This window comes from Melozone crissalis, unplaced genomic scaffold (assembly GCF_028551555.1).
Source record: "Melozone crissalis strain CALT ecotype California unplaced genomic scaffold, PUWL_Pcris_2 ptg000041l_1, whole genome shotgun sequence".
Lineage (NCBI taxonomy): Eukaryota > Metazoa > Chordata > Aves > Passeriformes > Passerellidae > Melozone > Melozone crissalis.
This window is the reverse complement of record NW_026535819.1, coordinates 2,612,289-2,635,064: the sequence shown is the minus strand read 5'-3', so window position 1 is coordinate 2,635,064 and position 22,776 is coordinate 2,612,289. Positions and strand designations below refer to the sequence as shown.

The window sequence follows — 22,776 nt, the reverse complement described above, 5'->3', positions numbered from 1 at the left end:
AACTTGCCTGAGAAAGCCTGACCTGGCCCCTGCACGTCCCTGACCACAGTTTGTCACAAAGCTCCCTCAGCAATGACCACCATCATCTTCCTCCTGGAGGTACTGGACATGGCACAAGTCCTGTGCCAACCTCCTTGTTCAGAATCCAAGACCTAACGACCCACACTAAAAAATCCAAGTGCATTCTGCATTTCTCTCGCTAATTTACTCCCCAAACCTTAGCTCACATTCTCCAGCCTTTCCCTCGGCAACCATTTACATAAGAATGTTTTTTTCCTTCCTTAAATAATGACGGAGATCGCCAAGGAACTGCTAAAAGTTCAGAGAGCTGAGTGAAAACATCACGGGACGCAGGGCAAACCACAGCAGCTGGGCACGCCGCGGGAGCAGCGTCACTGCCACAGGAGCGGGGATTTTTGGGGTTTGGGGTTTGGGTGCTCACACAGCCGCTCCCCCAGCGCAGGGACCCGCGGGGCCGCTCCCTCCGCAGCCTCGGCCGGGCACTCCTCCAGCGGGCAGCGCTGGTCATCCATCCGGTTGCTCTGGAACTTGCTCAACAGGTCAAAGAAGCATTCCTCGTCCGAAGGGGTCCGGTTGATTTTCTGGGAAGAGAGAGGAGAGGCAGAGTCAGAGCACGCTGAACAAATCGCTGAGTCTCAGGAACAGCCGTGCCCTCTCCTGCTCCGTGCCAGGCTGGCTCCTGGCTGTGCCCTGTGCCAAGCTCCACAGCCTGGAGCCTGCTGGGGTCTCTGCTCCTCTGATCCCAGAGGCTCCAGGCGCTGCCACAGCCCAAACCCGTGCATGGATGAGCCTCGTGCAGCCGCTGTCACTGCAGAGCTGTCAACCTGGAGGCTGAATGGGAAAGAGGGGAAAGGAGACAGAATTTACCCTGGCACTGCTCCAGGGGAGCTCCTGGGCTGGGTTCAGAGCAGGATTCTCAGAGCAGAACCGTGCAGCCACCCTGGCTGAAATGCTGCCCTGTGCCCAGGGCTCAGCCCAAGCTCAGGGATTGCTTTTTCCACCAGCTAAATCCAACCTTTCCAGGCCACTGCCCCTCACACCCCAACACTTCCCTCGGTGCCATGTCCTCAGCACAGCACTTGTAGCAGTCACCCAGCTGAAAATGCCACAAAATTACAGATTTTCAGGACAACAGCTCTTGCACAAGAGCCCCAAATGAGCACCTTGCACTAGACAGGGATATATTTAAGTTGTGCTGCAGGAGGCTGGCATTGGAGGCAGCCTCTTCAAGCCACTTCCAGCAGGGAGAGGGGCTGTGTGTCCTGATCTGGAGCAGACAGAGCAGCAGGAACCACAGCTCCTTCCAAGGAGTCACTTGGAATGGGAAATAACATTAGCCAGTGATAAGAGGGGCATCTGCCAGGCTTGGGGATATTCCCTACACACCAAGCCAGTCCCACCAGTTGCTGGGAAAAAAGCCACAACAGAAAGCAACCAAAACCTCTTAGAACTTGGTCTATCTGAGCCATTTTCTAGCTAGAGGCCAATCAGAGGCACTGGGTTCTTTCTGAGGGGCTGCACATTCCACCAGAGAGATGGAGAGGGCACAGCCAGGCTTTCCAGCAGAGCAGGGGATTCCCTGGGCTGCTGCTGAAGCAAAGTCCCTCTCCCAGCTCTGCTGGTGGCCTGGGAGCCTCCCAGTCCCACCACAAACAATGCTGCTCCCCCCAGAGCTCCTCCCCATGGCAGGGGCAGGCAAAGCCCTTCAGGGGAGCTCTGCACTGGGGAGAGGCTTGTGCTGACAGGGTTAAAGCCACAAGTTGGATTGGGTAGATGAAGGAAAACAATTTTCCTGTATGCTAAGCGAAGCAGATGAGATGCACTCAGCTTCTATTTAGGGCAGCGTCAAAATTAGCAGCAGGCCAGAGAGGAACATTGGCAATGTGGGAGCTGATCAGGGAGGGGAAAAACCCCTCTCACCTCCTGCCTGCCACGTGCTGATCCACTCATGCAGCCCCATGGACCCTCGGAGCCACCAACAGCTGCACCTCAGAAATCAAAGCTGGCTCGGGCATGAACCGAGGGTGAACTTCATCTCTCACAGCTCTGCTGTGCTGGGTTGTGTGACCCAAATTTCAGGGTAGAGGAGGAAACCGGTTCATTCACACCGAGCCTCCCTCCCGCTGTTCCACGACTGCATGGAGTAAAGCAGAGCAGCCCTGAGCCAGGGCACAGCTCCAGCTTGCAGGAGCGGCCTGGCCGGGCATGGCAGAGCCCCCAGCCCAGAGCTGCCCCCCACAGATCCCCCAAGCTCCTCCCGCACAGACCCTGCAGTTTGGGGATCCTGCTCCCAACGCCCCTGGCAGAGCAAAGGATGCTCTGAATGAGCAGCAAGAGCAGGCAGGGCATGGAGGTGTGGGGCAGGGCTGGCAGTGTGCCTGGCACCTCCAGTGGCACCCGAGGGGCAGCAGGGCAGTGCCCACGGGCCATGTTAGTGCTGGCAGGGCTGTGCCAGCCCACGGGCAGCCCCGGGGCACCAGGCTCCCTGCAGCCAAACCCTGCCCCAGGCCTGAACCTCTCTAATTAAAATGCCCAAATGTGACACGGCAGGAGCTCTGAGCTCCCTCCCTGCCAGGCTGCTCCCAGCCCCGAGGCAGGAGCTGGGAGGGCAGATGGAGCTGTGATCCCACCCTGGGGCTCTCCATCTGCTCCGAGCCCAGGGCTGGGCACAGCCAGGGTCAGGAGGCCCTCGTGGGGCTGAGCACTGCCCTGCCACAGCACAGACACACAGCCACATCCACAAATGCTCCTGGGCACCAGGCTCAGTGTCCAGCCCTCAGACCACCTCTCACCTCATGTTCAGTGTCCCTGTCTGGCCTCATTCCCCATCCTCAGCCTCCAGCGCTGCAACTGCCCAAATTCTGCCAACTGTCACCTTCCTGTGGCAGCCAGACACTGTCACAAGGAGTGACAGAGGGACACGGGGGCTGCTGGCACTGCAGAGATCACCCCAGGGCAGATCTGGCTGCAAACACGCTTGTCCTTGGCACGGGCACAGAGACACTCCCAGCTCTGCCCACACAGGGACAAGGACAAGTGTGCAGCCTCTGCTCCTGCTCCCTGACCTCAGACAGGACAGGGATGGCACCATCCCAGGCAGGCTGGGGTCCCACTCATGGGGGTCAGAGCTCTGTTCACATTTTCTGAGAGTGGAGGGGAGCAGGGCTCCCTCTCCTCACACAGATCACTGGAAAGCATCCAGGCTTTTGCACACATTCCCTTGCTGGAGGAACAGGCTGTTTAACCTGCCTGGGTGGATTCAGGATGTGTAAAACCACAGCCGAGGTGTTGGAAAGGCAGCAAAAAGCAGCTGCAGAGTGTGACAGGAGCCTGCTCTGCCACTGTCCCCTCTGCCTGCAGGCTGGGACCACCAGCTCCTCAGGAGCCCCAAGCCAAGGTCATTACACCCCGTGGAGAAGCACAAATACACACATTTTCCCTTCTGATAAACTCTCACACCACATAACACCTGTCACAGTTTTGGGATGAGAGGCTGCCCAGCTCTGCCCCAGAGGTGCAGGACATGGAGCAGCATCTCCTGTGGAAATCCCTCACTCTGACCACTCCAGATGTGCAGGTAAAGCCGAGGCTGGAGCGATCCCAGGCGAGGCAAAACAAAGTCAGAGCTGACTCCTGAGCCTCACCCCCCTTGGCCATTTTCACTGGGATTCAGGAAAGCCATTAAACAAAGGCAGAAAGCCTCACTGCAAGAACTAAACCACCTCCCAGCTCCCAACACCTGAAGGCACAGCCCACAAATGCCGGCAGGGCTCCCACCTTGGAGCCGCTGCCCACCCAGGACCCCGCAGAGAACAATTCCCACTGCCAATCCTGGGATCAGCACGCTGTCCCAATCTCTCTGTGGCATCTGAGCCCCCCAGCCAGCCCCAGCTGTGCCCAACCACACCAACATCTGCTGCAGAGATCCCTCACCCCAATGCTCTGATGGTGGCAGCTTCTCCCACAGCTTCCCGCTGCCCCCACAGCAGCTCGGGATGCAGCTCTGCCCACAGCGCTGCTCAGACCCACCAAAGCCTGTCAGATCCGCTCTGGGACGGCGCCCCAGAGGTCCCCAAGGACCACAAAAGTATTTCTGTGCTGGCCAAGTCACTGCACATCCCTCAGTGATTCTATTGTCACATGTGGGATCCCCTTCGAAGGGAGCTTCGCCCACCAAACCAAACCACAGACACGCAAAGGGCCAAACCTTGTCCCTCTGTCAGAGCAGCTTCTCTCACAGCTGCTGTCCCCAGGGCACTGACCTGCCTTGGTTCCCCTCCTCTCCTCCAGGCTCAGCTCCTTGCAGCCCTGACCCAGTGCAGGACGGAGCTGTCAGGTTCGAGGGCTGCTCACTCTGGCTTTGTCCAGCCCTCCCAGGACAGCTGGTTGGGATTGGCAGATCCCAGGGGTGGATGGACCCTGGTGGGTCTGGTACAGCAGATCCAGCTCAGGAGCTGCTGCCTGAAGCTGCCTGCTGAGTGCCCAGGTCAGGGACGAGCGAGGAGGGTTCAGCATTTGTCACCGTCACCCCTCAGAGCGCGCTGCCTCGGCATTCAAACGTGCCCACCACAATTCCACCTGATCTCAGGAAGGACACAGCCTGGAGATGAAGTGACCTGACCATGTCCCACAGTAACAGAACCAGCAATCAGCCCAGGACCAAGTTCTCCCCCATGGACAGCCCTTGGAGATCCGTGCCCTTGCCCAAGCAGGCGCTCACCTGCCCTGGCAGTTCTCCATTCCCAACCCCTGTGCCCACATGCCCTGCCCTATCAGCCTCTCCCCTGTGAGCCACACACGTCACCACTCCTTACCTGTGCTCTTTGCAAGGCAGCCGACCTCAAAATCTCCAGGCAGGAGCAGGGCTGGAGCTGCTGGTGACCACCAGTGCCAGGAGCAGCTCATGCAGGGCTGTCTGTCAGTCTGTCCGTCCCCTGCACGCAGCTTTGCTTTATCCTGCACCACCCCACACCTCACCCCGCAGAACTCACCGTGGGGGCTGCACCTCTGGCACAGCCACAGCCTCAAACCCCAAAACCACCAGGCACCGAACTTCCCAGCCTCACCTGCAGAAAGGCTCTGAGGGGGAGGCTCGCAGAGAGGCAAGCGGGGGCTGGAGGAGAGGAGTGGAAGGAAATCCCTGGCTGCAATCCACAGCCTGTTTTAAAAACCAGGAGCTGAGATGCCTGGAGAAGCGTCCCTGTGCTCCGGGGGGAGCGGGGCTGTCCCTGTCCTGAGCTGGAGTCCCCACTCCTCTGAGCTTCAGAGGCAGCAGAGCTGTAAAATGCTCTCTGTCTGCTCAGGACAGGCAGCAGAGCTGTGAAACTGCCCGGTCTTTGCTCAGGACAGCGCTTCCCTTTCCGTGCCAATCCCCCCGCGGGTGACAGACAGACGGACGGACAGACACACAAACACTCCGTGTCCCTCCCCGAGCACGGCCGGGCTCAGGGACCCTCCGCCCCTCCTGTGCTGTGACACACAGCCCACTGAGCAGCCGGAGCACCGCTACAGCAATATTAACATTAAAAAGTTCACACCGGAGCTACCTGAAAAACTTCAAACCCCCGAGCGCACCCACGGCACATCCCGAGCGAACCCTCCGCGTCTCCTCACCCACCTCCTCCTCCCGATGCTCTCATTCCAGAGGAAGCCGGACACACGGACAGACAGACAAACCCGCGTTTCCCTCACTGACCTCAGCAGGGCTCCTCCAGCTCTCACATGTCCGCGGGCAGCAGCGCTGGATGCTCCGGGCTCTGCGGGGTTTGAGCCGAGCGGGGTTTGAGCCGAGCGGGGTTTGAGCTGAGCGGGGTTTGAGCCGAGCCGGGTTTCTGTGCCCAGCCGGGTTTCTGTGCCCAGCCGGGTTTGAGCTGAGCGGGGTTTGAGCCGAGCCGGGTTTCTGTGCCCAGCCGGGTTTCTGTGCCCAGCGGGTTTGTGTGCCCAGCGGGTTTGTGTGCCCAGCGATGTGAATGAAGAGCGTCGCCGGCTGCAGGGACCCGCTGGGTGCGAGCCGAGGTTTAAAGCGCCAGCCCCGCTGCCACCTCCCCCCGGAGCCCTGGCACGACTGGGGAGGCTCCAGAGATCGCTGCCGGCTCCCTCACCTCGCTGCCACGATCCTCCCGTTATTAGATGATGCTCTTAAACACACAGTGCAGCTACGTGAATATTTAGCTTCCCTTCCACCTCCTCACCTCCCACCCGCCACACTCACTTCACCTTAAAAATAGATCGGGATCGATTCTCCCAAACTACATCTGCAAACACGCTCGGCTCCGCGGGCACAGGCAGCACACGCTCTGTGCACACACAGACACACTCTGATCGCTTGGATTTAAAGCACCAAAATACTGAAGGACCATTTTTAGCTCCTGATAGTCCTCCTGCTCTTCATATTATTAGATATGTGTGGTTTTTTTGTCTTATTGCAAGAGCCTAGGCTGCTCAGCATAAGCATCTCTTGATTTAAATGTAACACTGCTCGACAGAGGGAAATTTCTAATTGCAACAGGGTTTTAAACAGGGAAAGATGGAAATGCCATGCAGCAATGCCAAAGAGCTGCTCTCACGTTTGTGAGATGGCAATTACTGACAGTGAAATGGGGCACTGGGAAGAAAATCACATTTCCAAAGGGGCAAAATAGGGACAGAGCCCCACTGGCACATGTGCCTCTCTGTCCACTCTTGTCCTTCATTCTCATTTTTCACTGCAATAGTAGGAAATCACTTTAACCTGAACAGCTTTGGGGAACTGCCCATGCTGTTCTACACCAGTAAATTCATTTCCAGGAGCCACCCAGTATTTTCCAGAGAAAGATGGAAACTGTGCAGGACCTGAGATCAGGATGCCTGGCTTGGTACCTGGCCCTGACTGAAGAAGAAGAGAAAGGTGAAGGAGGGCAGGGCACAGGCACAGCTCCTGTGAGCTCAGAGCTGGTGCTGCAGCCCTGTTCCCACTGGGACTGAGATCAGGGATCCATGGACAGAGAGGGCAACAGGGGAATGAACCAGGATGGGGACTCTGCCCCTGATCTGAAGAGCTGAGCCGCCTTTGGAGAGCTCTGAAAGGGGAATCTGCAGCTGGAACAGGGGGAAAGGCAGAAAAGGGGGATAACAGAGGGGGAGAGGTGCTTGGAACAACACGAGGAAATGCCATTTTCCCTGTGAGTTTAGGATGCAGCAAAGAATAACGAGCGAGACATCTGTGATCTGCAGAGACACCACCTACCACGGCAGGCTGGAGCTCGGGGGCTGAGCGTGCCCTGGGCACACGTGTGCCCTGCACCGAGCTGTGCCAGCCCTGGCACAGCCCATCCACACCCTGCCCAGCCCCAGGACCCGCACACGCTTCCCTCGGAGCATGAAATTATCACCCTCACTTGGACACTTTTCAAAGATTTTTTTCCCTTTAAACAACTCGCCCACTCATCCCTATAAACGCCGGTGCTAAAAGCCGGTTCTGTTGTTAAGATTTCAAATAACTCGGGTTTTATTGTTCCAAACAAAATCAAAATAACTCACCCACGCTGCCTCCTTCCGAAATGCAGTCAGGGCTGACCCGTGGGGACCGTGCCCTGCCTGTGCCTCGCTGCAGTGACAATGCCACTGCTGATTGCATTTGCAGGGAGCCCCGGGGTGTCTGCCTCGGGTGTCACTGACACCTCTGGTCTGTCTGGGAGCCACCGGGACCAGAGTGGGCCACTCTGTGCCACAGCCACACTAAAATGGGATTTACTCTTTTTTACTCTTTTTGCTCAGCTACACAACAACCTGTCCTGAGATCACAGGTCAGTCCAGCCCCCACTGCTGAGACCAGGGGGGGATTACTCCTGGTTTCTCTTCTGTCTATTCACACAGTCCTCTGCAGTTAATGTAGCAACTTTTCCACGTGGATTTTGGCAGCATTTACCATGCCAGGCTGGGTTTCCCTGGCACTATTTAACACAAACACACCAGCCTGGATTTAGCACCTGGAGCTTGTTTTACTAACCAGGGACACCAGGTAGGAGCATTCTCACTCCAGGTCAGTCCCTGGAGAAGACGAGTGGCCAGAGAGGTCAGAATGGCCCATCAGAAACCTGGGGGATCCCTCAAACACCCAAACTGGGAGTGAACCTGAGCTACTGCTTGGAACAGCTCAGGCTGGAGGTGGATGACAACAAGCAGAAAGTTTTTGGGGTGTAGCTCTCACCAGGGCTGTGGTACCTGGCTGTGCACACCAGCACACACCCAAAGCAGTAAAACACAGGGTTTTGGCTACAGCTCACTGCAGTGACTGACCCTGCACGTGGAGAGGGGAAACCAGGACCATGCTCAGCCAGGCAGTCTCAGCTGAGCAGCACTAATTTGCTAAACTGAAATAACTCCATTGCTTGAAAGGGTATAACCCATATTGCTGGTTAATTAGCACAAGGTTAATATATAGAGCACTTTCTCTATCCACCTCCCCACTCCAAGCCCCACGGAGCAGGGCAGGTGAGCTCCTCTTTGGTGATGGAGACAATCCATGCTCCAGCTGCTCTCCTCATCCCTTGCACTCCCTGCACCTCACATTGGAACCTCCTGACAGCTTTGAAAACGCTCTGCACAAAAAGCCTGCTCGTCTCTGGATTGCCAAAACCGTGCTGCTTCCTTGAATCAGACTTTTATTCAGACACCTACTTGCTCTGAGCACAGCGAGGTTTTCAGAGGGAGCTGAGCAGATGCAGCACCTTCCCTGGGCTGGTGGGGATGGGGGAAGTGGAGCTGTGCACACCCATAACACATCCAGCCTGCACATAAACAGCCCTGCTCAGCACACACCCAGATGTTAATTATTATTTACTCCCAGCCCTGAAACGCCTGCAGGCCGCGTTCCAGATCAAGGCTTTGTTGTGCAAGGCAACCCCACAAAACACGAAATCCTGGCCCTGCTGGGGCTGGGTTTGCCACTGCAGCCACGCTCTGCCTGACCTGCTCAGGAGAGTTGAAACAGGCAAGACAGAAATCACATGCAAAGGCAGGAGCAGCTTCTGCTATCAGCCAAAAGCATCTCCTGCTCTGGGACCTGCTGCTGCAAAGGGCAGGATGGAGCTGCACCCTGCCTGGGGTTTGCTCCAGGGAACGCTGGGATTCAAGCTTTAGACACAGGCAAAAAATCCTGCTGGGACTTTCCTGCAGGTCCCAGGGAGTGGCAGCTCCTGCACCCAGCACAGGGCCCGGCTCTGCTGGCTCCCAGACAGGGCTGCATTGACTGCCCTGCACGGAGCGCTGCAGGGAGCTGGAACTTCCCCGGGGCACAAACAGCACCGTCCAGGCTGGAAAAGGTGGATCCAAGGGATGGTTTGGGGCCCTGCTCTCACTGCCCATCTCCCTGGGGGAGCCTCTCCAGCCAGCCCTGCACTCAGAGCCCTCTCTGGGCTCCTGGGGAAGGGGAAGGAGCCAGGGGCTCTGAAAAACCATTCTTTGGGCTTTTTAGATTAATTGGTGTTAACTGCCTAGGGAGGCTTAAAAATAGCACAGCTAATGGAACATGTGGATGCTGAAGGTGAGGTGTGAGCAGAGGCCACGTTAACCTGACACGGGCTGTGCCCAGCCTGCAGCCAGAGCCCAAACCAGGGACAGCTTCTGTCCAGGGACATCTCCTGTCCAGCTGGGAATTGCTGCCTGCACCTCTAATTCTGCCCCCCTCGTCTGGGGACAGCGAACCTCCCTGCTGTCACTGCAGGTTTTATCAGGAGAGCTCCAAGAAACAGCCCCCAAACCCTCCTGGGATTTATGGATTCCCTTCCTTCTCCTGCAGCCATGCAGGACCCTCAGCCTCAGTTCCCTGCACCCTGCCCAAGTACAGAGGCAAGGACAGCTCAGAGAGACCCCAAAGCCTCTGCTCACCCCAAAACCACCCTAAATCCAGAGGAGAGCATTGCATGGATGGGACAGGATCCATCCTAAAACACTGATTTAAGGAACAGCCTGTCCCCTGAGGAGTCACTGCCTCCTGGAGCCCTCCTGCCTGCCCACAGGCTGCAGGGATGGAGCTGCCCGTGCCAGGGAAGGCAGCAGGGTGGCTCTGGGCAGGATGCCCCACTGGCTGCTCTCTGGGGGTGACCTGGCCTCCCCAAAACTGGGCAACAACAGAAAAAACCCAAACCTGCCCCAAGGCTGTGCTGTGCTTGTGTCCTCTGGGGGAGCCTCCACTGCTCAGCAGCTGGAACAGCCACAATCAAAGATAAGGCTCAGACAGAGCTGGTCTGGCTGTGCAGCTCTGTCCTCCAGTAAAACCCAGAAATGTAACAGCAGCAGCATTTCCTGGGTTTCAACAGAATTTACAGAAAGAGAAACACAAGTTGTTGGCACAGAAAGGATCCTTTAGGCAGCCCCAGCAAGCAGAGCCAGACCAGGAGCCCTTCCAGCACAGGGACCTGCTGGGTCCATCCATGCCAGACCCCCCAGGCACAGCTGGGAGCTCAGGGGTGGCTGTGCAAGGAAATCAAACACAGCCCCGAGTCACCAGAGCCCCCCTCGTCATCTGCTGTCACCCCAGCTCCAGGGATTTAAGCCCAATTAGGCTGATTTACATCCAAAGAGAACCTGGGCTATGATATTTTTAAGCTCTTCTGCCACGTGAAGTTCAATAAATGCCAGAGGCCAGAAGTGTGAAGGTACAAGGTGCCCCAGGCACAGCAGAGACCCAAGAAAGGAATGAAAGGTTCCCGATTTTGAGGGAAATCAAACATTTGGAGGCTTATCTCTCTGGGTTTGGCTTCAATTCATCCTTTTTCCCTGTGCTGTTCCCTTTAAAGTGACAGTTTCTAGGAAATGGTGAGTGTAACATCTCTGTTACTGTCTCATCCCACCTGATGGCTGACAGTTTGCCGGGAGAAAAGGTTGTGCAAGGAGGAAAGCAGACCTCAATTAGGGTTTCAAAGCGCCAATAACTGCAAACTCAGTTACAGTGAGTCAAGGATGGCTTTGGGGAGCTTGGTTTGGCACCTCCAGCCTGGCTCATCGACCTTCAGACCTCCAACACGGGTCTGCTGGGTGGCCCTGGACAGCCAGCTCAGCTTTCACCTCCTTCCTAGCACAGATCCCTTTTGTAGGAGGCTTTTCCTCACAGTTTTCTAGCCCCAGAGCTGGCCTCACATGGAGCCAGTTAAGGATGGAATATGAAGTCCCTGATGCTCAACCAGAGAAATACCCAGACCCTCAGGAAGGGTCATTCCCAAATTCAATCCCTGGAATTCAGATCCTGGATCTGCCCTTCAGGAAGGGTCATTCCTAAATTTAATCCCTTGGATCTGCCCCTCAGGAAGGGTCATCCCCAAGTTCAATCCCTGGAATTCAAATCCTGGATCTGCCCCTCAGGAAGGGCCATTCCTAAATTCAATTCCTGGAATTCAGACCTTGGATCTGCCCCTCAGGAACGGTCATTCCTAAATTCAAATCCTGGATCTGCCCTTCAGGAAGGGTCATTCCTAAATTCAATCCCTGGAATTCAGACCTTGGATCTGCCCTTCAGGAAGGGCCATTCCCAAATTCAATCCCTGGAATTCAATCCCTTGGATCTGCCCTTCAGGAAGGGCCATTCCCAAGTTCAATCCCTGGAATTCAAACCTTGGATCTGCCCCTCAGGAAGAGTCATTCCTAAATTCAATCCCTGGAATTCAAATCCTGGATCTGCCACTCAGGAAGGGCCATTCCTAAATTCAAATCCTGGATCTGCCCTTCAGGAAGGGTCATTCCTAAATTCAATCCCTGGAATTCAGACCTTGGATCTGCCCTTCAGGAAGGGCCATTCCCAAATTCAATCCCTGGAATTCAATCCCTTGGATCTGCCCTTCAGGAAGGGCCATTCCCAAGTTCAATCCCTGGAATTCAAACCTTGGATCTGCCCCTCAGGAAGAGTCATTCCTAAATTCAATCCCTGGAATTCAAATCCTGGATCTGCCACTCAGGAAGGGCCATTCCTAAATTCAAATCCTGGATCTGCCCTTCAGGAAGGGTCATTCCTAAATTTAATCCCTTGGATCTGCCCTTCAGGAAGGGCCATTCCCAAATTCAATCCCTTGGATCTGCCCCTCAGGAAGGGCCATTCCCAAATTCAATCCCTGGAATTCAAATCCTGGATCTGCCCCTCAGGAAGGGCCATTCCCAAGCTCCATCCCCCAGGCATGACACTCGCCTGCAGCAGAGCCAGCTCTGCCCTGCCTCCCTCTCACTCACACAGGCTCATTGGATAATTACAGAGAAAACTGAGGCAAATCCCAATTTTAATGCCATTATAAAACAGAGAGGGGGAATTCATTACCTGGCAGCTGTTCATATTCAAGGAAGAAACTGATAATTTGCCTCTGAGGCAACGAATGCAGCAGAAGCCAGAAAACGCTGCTGCCTCCCCCCACCTTCTCCTGCAGCCACTTTTTGCAGAGCTTTTCCATTTATTTCCCTGCCTCCCATGACCAAAGTCCCACAGAAGAATGACTGTCAGGGCTCTGCAGAGCTCCTGAGAGCCTTGGCTCTGCTGCAGCTCCAGATTTGGGGGAGCAGCTCTCAAACCTCTCCTGCCTTGTGCGAGGAGCCCACCTGAGGCAGAGAACAGGAGATGAGAGAACCCCACAGCTCAACAGAGAGACTCAGAGAGAAGGACAGCTCAGACAATCTGAGCTGACTCCGGGGAGACAGCCCTGACTGCTCTCCAGGAGCCCAAATCCCTGGCAGAGCCTCCCCATACCTGTCAGGCTGGAGCTCTCCAGGTTTTCCTGCACATCCAGGAACCAGCACAGCCTCCCTGCCCCGAGCGCTTTGGAAGGTCCCAGCACTGAGCAGGCAGATAAAGCCCTCTGAGAACAAGGCTCTGTGTTTACCTGCTCACTTCCAAGAGGACTGACACCAGCACAGCAGCCTCCAGGTGTCATAGGAACAGCCTTAAATTTAGCAGCAGCTGCCTCTCCTCTCCGCCTGGCTCTGGCTTCTCCCTTCCTCTCAGAGCACGTTCACAGCACAGAGCCTGACCAGCACTGATGGTGTAATTACAGCCCTGCAGCTGAGCAGAGCGAGGTGTGGGTGAGGGAGGGCGTGAGCTGCACTGCCCCTGTGCTCTGGCATTCACACACAGCGATGGAGCAGGACCAGGCTGGTGTGCAAACAGGGAGGATGCAGTGGAGGCTGCAAACCCCACATCCCTGCTCCAGAGGGCAAGTGCCAATCTCCCCTCAAACAGCACAAGGCAAGCAGGGAAAGGAGGGAAATGAGCAGCCCCCAAGGCTGACACATCCCTGCACCCACCCAGCCCATTCTGCAGCTCCCAGTGAAGTCACAGGGAGGGATGGGGACACCTGACAGCCAAGAGCTGCCTGGACAGGCCCCGATTCAGGAGAGACAGGCAGAACCCTCCAGATCTGCTCCCTGCCACTGACCCTCAGAGCATCAACCACGAGCACCGTGCAACCAACATCCCCCCAAAAAATCCTGGGACAGAAAACCCCCAATGCTGACCCTCAGAGCATCAACCACGAGCACCGTGCAACCAACAATCCCCCAATAAATCCTGGGACAGAAAACCCCCAATGCTGACCCTCAGAGGGTCAACCAGGAGCACCGTGCAACCAACAATCCCCCAATAAATCCTGGGACAGAAAACCCTCAGGGCTGACCCTCAGAGCATCAACCACGAGCACCGTGCAACCAACATCCCCCCAAAAAATCCTGGGACAGAAAACCACCAAGGCTGACCCTCAGAGCATCAACCATGAGCATTCCACAACTAACAATCCCCCAATAAATCCTGGGACAGAAAACCTCCAATGCTGACCCTCAGAGGGTCAACCAGGAGCACCCTGCAACCAACAATCCCCCAATAAATCCTGAGGCAGAAAACCACCAAAACAACTCTGGCAGCCTGCCTCTGGGGTGGGGATGTATGACCTACAAAAAATTCCTTTCTTTTATGGCTGCCTCTCACTGTCATCATAAAAAAGGCCTTATAAAAACATTTGTCCCAGGGAATGTTTGGAGATGCAGAGTGCTTGAAAATCATTCAGTGTCTAAACACATCAGCAGCCATCCCTGCAAGTCATCACTGTAGGCACACACAGCTCCTCTTCCCCTGCCTGTAAATGGGCCTGGCTGAGGACAGGCTGGGGACAGCTCTGCAGGGTGAGGAGTCACTCCCTGCAATGTCCTGAGGGATTTCCAGAGCACAGATCCAGGCAGGGGTGGGTTTGATCCTTACCTTGCTCCATGGGTTTTGCTGCAGCTGTTGGACCTTGGCACAATAAATTGGTTTAGCCCCATTGACTCAGTCCCACTGACCTCAAACACAGAACTGGGGCACGTCCCAGGAAGTCTTTTCCAGGACACACAGCCCCTTCCCTCCATGGGCCTCTCCTTCTGCACAGAGGAGGGTGAGGGACACAATCTCTGATATTTCTGAAGTGTTAGAAAAATCCCATCCTTCCAGCAACCTTCTAATAACCCCCCAAAACACATCTGCTACTGAGTCAAAGCCAAGCTGGAGCATCCTGACCTTCAGCACAGTGGAGAGAGGGGTTAAATTTATGAGCAAGCCTTTGATGTCTGCAAGTTTCATGTAGTACAAAACCCCTGCTTTGATGTTCCTTTTAAAAGAGAGGAAGCTCAGAAAGGTGTGCACTGCACGAGCCCCAGGGAGGGATTTGGATCTGGCTGCCCACAGCTGCAGGGACAGAGCTTTAATGCAGCCACTTCTGCTGCACCAGAGCAGAAATGTGACCAAAAGCACCTCACCCTCATCATCCTCTCCCACAGCAAATCCTCCTCAGGGCACTCAGAGCATCCCCAGGAGAGCTGCACACCTCCTGGTGAACATGACCTGTCCTTGCTCATCCCCACACCCTGCAGGGCTGGTCCTTCTCCTGCAGGTGCCACCAGCCATGGCTGGGAAATCTCCACTCTGGGCAGGGTAAGGAAGCCTCTGTTAGCCCCAGCAGGGTCAGGAGCCTCCTGCATGGGCACCACATTCACCAGCAGCTCCTGCAGAGGGTGGCAGGCAGGTGTGAGGCACAGGGGTGTCACAGACATCTTTTATGGAAAATCCTTTCCTCCTGAGAAGTTGAGAGGCCTCAGGAACAAAATGTAAATATTGATTACCTGCTGCTGTGGAATGCAACAGGTGCATCTGTGATTGGCCCATGTTGGTTGTTTCTAATTAATGGCCAAGCACAGTCAGCTGGCTCAGACAGAGAGCTGAGCCACAAACCTTTATTGTCATTCTTTGCTATTCTATTCTTAGCCAGCCTTCTGATGAGAACCTTTCTTCTATTCTTTCAGTATAGTTTTAACATAATATATACCATAAAATAATAAATCAAGCCTTGTGAAACATGGAGTCAGGTCTCTTTCCCAATCCCCAGACCCCCGTGAGCACGGTCACACAGGGCCCTGCTCGCTCTCCTACCTTCCCCAGCAGCTGGGCCGTGGCTGCTCCCATCCATGCCAGCATCCCCACGGCCTCTCCTGCAGGCTGAGCCCTCCTCAGGCCCCACGGAGCTGCCAGCAGGGACAGGCTCCTCTCCATGCCCTGCTCTGCCTCCCCTCCGCCTCCTCCCAAGGGGAGTTTCCCAGCACTCGCTAATTAGCAGCAGCATCATCACCAGCGCTAATGACAGCCACCAGGGCTCCTGCCATGCCAACTCCAACAACTGCACAGCCATCAGCACGGCCTGGAGCCTCCCCGGGGGAGGCAGGAGAGCAGCATCGCCCCAGCACACCAGGGGGAGGAGAGGGAGGCAAACCACAGGCAGGGGATGGATGGGGGTGAGGGCAGGAGCTCTGAGTGAGGCACAGCATCCCCAGCACCTCCCCAGGCTGGATCTGCCCCTGGATGGAGCTCAGGGCTGGATCTGCCCCTGGATGGAGCTCAGGGCTGTGCTGGAGCTCAGGGCAGGGCTGGACGTGCCCCTGGATGGAGCTCAGGGCTGGATTTGTCCTGGGATGGAGCTGGATATGCCCTGGGATGGAGCTCAGGGCTGGATCTGCCCCTAGGATGGAGCTCGGGGCTGGATCTGCCCTGGGATGGAGCTCAGGGCTGGATTTGCCCCTGGATGGAGCTCAGGGCTGGATCTGCCCCTGGATGGAGCTCAGGGCAGGGCAGGATCTGTCCTTGGATGGAGCTCAGGGCTGGATCTGCCCCTGGGATGGAGCTCAGGGCTGGATCTGCCCCTGGAATGGAGCTCAGGGCTGGATCTGCCCCTGGAATGGGGCTCAGGGCAGGGCATGATCTGCCTTGGATGGAGCTCAGGGCTGACCCAGAGGTCACATCACTGGATCTGGGATGAGTTTTCTCCCTGCTCACAGGTTTTTCTCTGCCATGGACAGCAGGGATTGTGGTACCCCAAAAAGCCTCAGATCAAGCTGCAGAGATCACCTCTAACCTAAAGACTCACAGTTTACCAATGGATTAAAGAGAATTTTCACTTTGTTCCTTGCAAAATGAGGAATTTGAGGGACTTGTTGCCTGAACAGCCTGACCAGGAAAAGCCTCTCTCCCACTGGTTTGGGGTTTGCTCCCTCTGACTGCAAAGGCCCCCATGGATGGAACTGCAGCTTTCCAATCCCCAGTGACAGCAGAGCACAGAGGGGTTGCTCTGCTCATGGCAAACCCACAGGACAAAGCTGGCTTGGGACACCCTGAGGTCTGGCCCGTGCTGCAGAGTCAGCCTGGCCAAGCTGGGAGCTCCAGCACAGCAGAGCTGCCCTGAAGTGAGCCCAGAGCCAGCCCAGAGCCCTCTGGCCTCTCTCAAACCCCACCTGTGCTGCCAAGGGGTCCCCAGAGGCTGGCAGAGCCCCACAGGGCCATTTCCAGCCCCAGCCCATGGAGCCCCAGCTCCACTCCTCAGGAATGCCCTCCCCAGCTCCTGATGGAGCGTGGCTCCTGTCTGGGCTCTGCCTGAATGTCTGAGTTAAAAATACAGGGCTATTTCTGGCAGAAGTGGTTTTTCTCTCTCTTTGTGTTGCCTCGTGTGCCCCCATGCTGCTGGCTCCTCTCTGGCTCAGATGAGCTTTGTTTTCCTTCTCACTGATCATGTTTGCACCTGTGAGCTGCAGGAAATGTTTTTCCCAGCAGACCATTTCCATGAGCACTGTTGGGAACCAAGAATGAGCTCAGAGAAGTCTAAAAAAAATTTAAACACCCCAGTTAGTGTAAAAATTGGGTCTCCAGTGGCCAGAGAGCTGAAAGTCAGGAATGTCTGTGGTAAAAAAAGGATGTGTCCACACACTCATACACACAGGTACAGCAGGATGGATTCTCCCCATGATCCAGCTGAGGAACAAAGGACTCAGAGCCAGAATTCCCTTCAAGCATCCCCAGGCTTCATCCCAAGCTCTGCAGCTCTGACTCTTTCTTAGCCAGCATGAAAATATTTAATTTCTCTTTTTCTTAAATGCCAAGGAAAAAAAAAAAACAAATCTAGGCCTATCTTTTCTGGGTTGGATTTCCTCCATCTGGAATCTCTGCATGATCACAGAACTGTGACAGTGTGTTAGAGACCCAGTGTAAAGCAAAAACCTGAATACTTCAGCACCCATGAGATCACTGATCATTCATCATTCATCTCTCCTGGCAACAAGCTGAGGGTCTGGGGCTTTCCCACCTGAGATCCCTGAGTTCAAACCCCTCCAAGCCCCAAGGAAGGTGCCATCTCTCACTGTGGGAGTGAGCTCTGCCCCCAGGGCTGGGACAAACCCAGCACAGCTGCAGGGAAGCTCCCTGGTATTTGTGTTTGCCATGTGTCACCACAAACATCAACCAAAGCCAGCAGAACTGTCAGGTTAAAACAGCACAAAGGCATCAGGGGAGCTGCCCAGGACATGGATCCTCAGCATGGGAGACAAGCACAGACTGATCAGAGCTCCCAGCACACGAGCAGAACATGGAAATCACCAACACCAGGGCAGCTCCTGAGGAAATGAGCTCCATCTGAGCTGCTCCCAAGGAAAAACTCCTGGATGATGATTTCTACCATTTCTGATGAATCCCAAGAGACCACTCTGCACATTGATCATCAGTGTGATCAGAACATGAGGTACAACTTCTACAGTCCCACATTTGGCAGAGGCAACCAGCAAAGCAGCACTTGTGGTTGTGTGCCAGAGACCTGGGAAGGGTTTTGCTTTGTGAAGGCACCAATCCCACTCATGAGCCCCAGGAGCTGATCAATTCACGCTCCACAAAGCACCCAAACTGCTGTGCTGCTCTGGAATTCAAGGCATCACATCCTGACGATCCTGAACTCAGCTAAGCCCAGCTCCAGGCTCCTGTCCCTCCAGAGAAGGTTGAAATGTCACCACAGAGACTCAGTTTGGGATGGAGACTGGTTCCACTGCTCTGCTAAAGGGACAGTGAGGCTGAGGCTCAAAAAGACAAAAGGATTTGCCCACAGCTGCCCCAAACAGAGCACAGCTACAGAATCTCCTTTCCAGCCAGAAATCCCCCCTGCCACCCCCACACCCGGCTGGAAATGAGGTAAAATCAAAGATGAGGAGCTCCCAGATGAGCACTGGAGGTTAAAATCATCCCACTGGAGATTAAAATCATCTTCCTACCGACTGTGGCACCCGGCCCCTGAGCTCCCCAGCATCCAGGGGGGGTCCCTGGGGTCTCCTCTCCGAGCTGGCCTGGTGCTCCCGGTGCCTCCTCGTCCTGGCAGGTAATGACAGGAACTCCTGCCCTGAGATCTTCAGCTCTCCCACGTGGTGGCTGTCCCCATTCTGCTCCTTGGGAAAGCAAGAGACAGTCACTGCAGCAAGGCCTGCCTCGGGGTTTGGGGGAGATCTACCCACAGAGCAGGGGAGGCACAGGAGCACAGGTAACGTGGGGCTGGGGCTCAGGGATCCCACTGACACTGAAACACAGCATGGAAACACAGGATGGAAATGCAGGACTGAAATACAGGATTGAAATACAGAATGGAAACACAGGATTGGAATAGAGGATTGAAACACAGGATTGGAATACTGGATTGGAATAGAAGGCTGAAACACAGGATGGAAATACAGGATTGGGACACAGGATTGGAATAGAAGATTGAAACACAGGATGGAAACACAAGACTGAAATGTAAGATGGAAACACAGGATTGAAACACAGGATTGGGACACAGGACTGAAATACAGGATTGGAACACAGGATTGAAGTATAGGATTGAAACACAGGATGGAAACACAGGATTGAAACACTGGATTGAAACTTAGGATGGAAACTCAGGATTGAAGTATAGGATTGAAACACTGGATTGAAACTCAGGATTGGAACACAGGATTGAAGTACAGGATGGAAATACAAGATTGAAACACAGGATTGAAACACTGGACTGAAACACAGGATTAGAGTACAGGATTGACACCCCAGGTATGGGAAACACAGGTGACACAGATCCCAAAGAGGAACAGTGAGAAGGAAGGAGAGATTCATTGCCATGTTGGTGGCACCAGCACAGCCAGGCCAGTGTCCACAACTTAAAAAGCAGCCACAAGAATAGAAATCAGAGCTGGAGAGTGCCTTGCAGTGCCTTGGCTGGAGCCCTCACAGTGCTCAGTGCATGACAGCAGGAGAGGTGACTCAATTGCAGCACGTGGGCACCTCCAGGGTGAAACCCAGAGGGCGAGAAAGAGATTTTAGTCTGGTACACAAAGGAATAAACAAGAGGCTGGGAGACAAAACCAGAGGAGATGAAATGCAGGAGTGAGAGACACTGGAGGGAGCAGGGTCCTGCAGTGCTGGAGCTCAGAACCAGGGTGGGTTCCTGTGCCCCAGCCCTGAGGGAGGCACTGGGCAGGGGCTCCTGCAGTGGGGTACCAGGGGGCTGCGCTGGCTCTGAAGGCTCTGGCAGAGGAGAAAGAGAAGGCATTTCTGGCACAGACAACCCCCAGAGGATGCTGGAGAGCTCAGGGTTCAGTCCATGGGTTCACCCCTTGCTCCTCCTCACTCCCAGCACAGCACAAAGCCCAGGAGCTCTCCCAGGGCTGTACCCAGGGGCACAGAGCACAGGAACTGCACCCAGAGCCCTCTAAGGGAGAGGTGACCTCACAGCCTGCCCAGGACACTGCAGGGAGCAGGAGAGCTCCCACTGACCCCACAGCTCCTGCTTGCTCCATCCCTGAAACCCCTGACCCTGCCTGAGCTATTGAGTGATATTTACAGCGTTTCCAGCCAAGAGCAGCATGAACAGCCTGTCACACACAGCCCAGCCCCTGGGCAGCCCTCAGGGCTCTGCTGCTCCATGGGGACACCAGCCAATGTCCCCTGACCTTGGGCACTGCTGTCCCTGCCATCGACACCCAGAGATGGAGTCACGTTGGGGAGAGCAGCAAAAGCCAAAATGGCCAAGGGGAGAATTGATCAAAACACATCAGGACATTTGGAATTTATTTTCCAAAGAGAGTTCATTCAGGGAGGAGCTTTTGCCTGGCCTTCCCAGTGTCTGCTGGGATTTTTAGATACTTAAATGGTTTAGGTACCATTTAGGTACCATTTAGGTTTAGGTACGTAAATGATAAAGCCTGAGGTTGTGTCCCATTGACCACCTGCACCCACCTGCAGCTTGGGTGAGCTTTTCCTCTCTGTGACAGCTCTGGAAATGCTGTGCCTGGAAAGCACTGGGTGAATGGGGATGATTTGTGCCAAAATCATCCCAAAAAGGCAGCGTGGCTGCAGGCCTGGCCATCCCTCTGGAAGGGGCAGGCTGACCCTGGGCAGCAGCAGCATCTCCTGAGAGGCTGAAATGATCCCTGGGGCTGGAATGGCTCAGAGCCTCCAGCTGCTGCAGGAGCAGCCCTGGGACACAGAGGAAACTCTGATCTGTACAGATCTGACATTCCCAGGAGCACAGCAACCCCTGGGACAAACCCTGTGCTCCTGCAGTGCTCCATGTCCTGTGTGTGCCCTCTGTGTCCCTCCATGGGGTGACAGGCACTGGCAGCCACTCAGGGCTAAGCTGCTCACCATGATCCTTCCAATCAAGGGCTGCTTTTGCAAAAAAAAGCCCAGAAGTGACTCCCCAGCTTTGAGTGTTAAGTGCCTTTTGAGTCAGACCAGCTGTTCCTCCCCTCCAAGCTCTCCAGAAACCCTCTTTGGTTAATCCCACTGACTCCAGTGATATCTGCTAATTGCATATTTCCCTGCAAATGAAGCCAGGCAATAACAAACCAATTGGAATCTGTGCACAGATTCCCAGTGACGATCTCTGAGGCCAGACATCTCTGCTTACCTTTTCAGAAGGGAACTTGAGGAGGTCTAGGCTGTCCATGCTGTTCCTCTGGAGTCTCTTTGGCCTGGCTCCTGCAAAACAGCACTCTCACATCAGGGGGGTGTCACCCACACACAAATGTCACACAGAGGGAACCCAAACCAGCTCTGGTTAGCTAAAAGTCAAAGGGGTGGGATGATGCAGCTGTGCTGGCCTTGAGAGTAAAATTTGGGGTTTTTTCCCTCTGTTTTGGGTGTTTTTAAAGCTCTGTCACAGGGCACTGTGAGGCTTTGGCCACTGAGCTGCAGCCAGGTCACAGCAGGACCCTGATCTCAGACAAGGTCTCTGCAATTCAGGAGTTACAAACCTCACCCTAAACCACAGAAGCCATGGGACTGGCATTGAGAAAAATCATAACAAAGAGGCAATTTAATACGTCTGTGGATTTTCTGCTTTATCATCATGTTTATAGCTGAAAGAATGTTTCTGGGACTCAACTATGAGCTTTTCTCTGCAGTCACAGAGGCTGCAAAACTAAGTGAAGGAGCAAATGTGTTCTAACAACCATAGGCCCAGCCTTAAGGGGAACAAAATCTTGCCTTGAACCTGAAAGAGGAATCAAAACTTGGCAGGATTTATGGTATTTATTTGAGATTTCATAAGATTTTGATGTTTGATTCCAACAACAACAGAGTGGGTGAAACACAGTTCATTACTCCTGGTTTCCAAACCCTCTTTACCTCCAGTTTCCCTTCAAGCTCCTGATCCCTGTGCTGAGCCCTGGGAACAGAAACCACAGAGCTCTGGGTGGCTCCTGCAGCAGCAAACTCCCAAACCCCACCATTCCTCAGCTCCCCCAGTGCCCCTCTGAGCTCAGGGGCCACAGAGCTGCTCACTGGGCAAACATAACAGAGAAAAAGCACAAAATTCACCAATCAAGGCTGGCTGAAAGCACAGCATGGGGATTAAATGGAAAAAGGCTCCAGGGATTCCTGCACCAGCACACCCAGCTCAGCCAGGGCTCCAGCTGCCACCACAGCTGGATCCAAACTGCACCAACCCCAAGGACAGCTCTGCTTTGAGGAGCTCAGCTTCACAAGGCACAAGCTCAGACCAGCTGGGTCTTTTACCTGCAAATCACCCTTGGTTAGAGAAAAGCTGATGCACGTTTGGGGGAAAACTGAAATCAAAGATGTGCCAAACAACCACAGCAATTACTCAGGAGTTGTAAGGCTACAAATAAGATCCCCTTGTATTCCAAGGCTGCAGCTTTCCTACCCTGAGTTTGCTCCTTCTGGGGGAAATAAATAAATAAAAAAAAAAAAAAATTATTATTTAAATAATCAATAAAACAGAAAACTGGAATCAAAGATGTGCCCAACACACCAGCAATTACTCAGGAGTTGTAAGGCTACAAATAAGATCCCCTTGTATCCCAAGGCTGCAGCTTTCCTACCCTGAGTTTGCTCCTTCTGGGGGAAATAAATAACAAATTTATTTATTATTTAAATAATAACTAAAGGGTCACAAACTCACATCACAGCTCGGCCAAAAG

General features: G+C 54.5%; 1 protein-coding gene across 3 annotated transcripts in view; it reads right to left on the bottom strand.

Annotated features, from left to right (window-relative positions):
* Positions 1-22,776, bottom strand: part of GPSM1 (G protein signaling modulator 1) — a 68,122-nt gene that overhangs the window by 3,842 nt on the left and 41,504 nt on the right. Inside the window, exons 10-12 of one of the 3 annotated variants that reach the window (XM_054284442.1) lie at positions 21,243-21,313; positions 18,580-18,750; positions 443-602 (exon numbers count right to left, since the gene is read on the bottom strand). In XM_054284442.1, coding sequence (XP_054140417.1) covers positions 443-602; positions 18,580-18,750; positions 21,243-21,313 — 402 coding nt within the window. Of the gene's footprint in view, positions 1-442; positions 603-4,835; positions 5,092-18,579; positions 18,751-21,242; positions 21,314-22,776 lie in introns of those variants that run through there. The other 2 variants (XM_054284443.1, XM_054284444.1) reach the window with 2 other exon arrangements.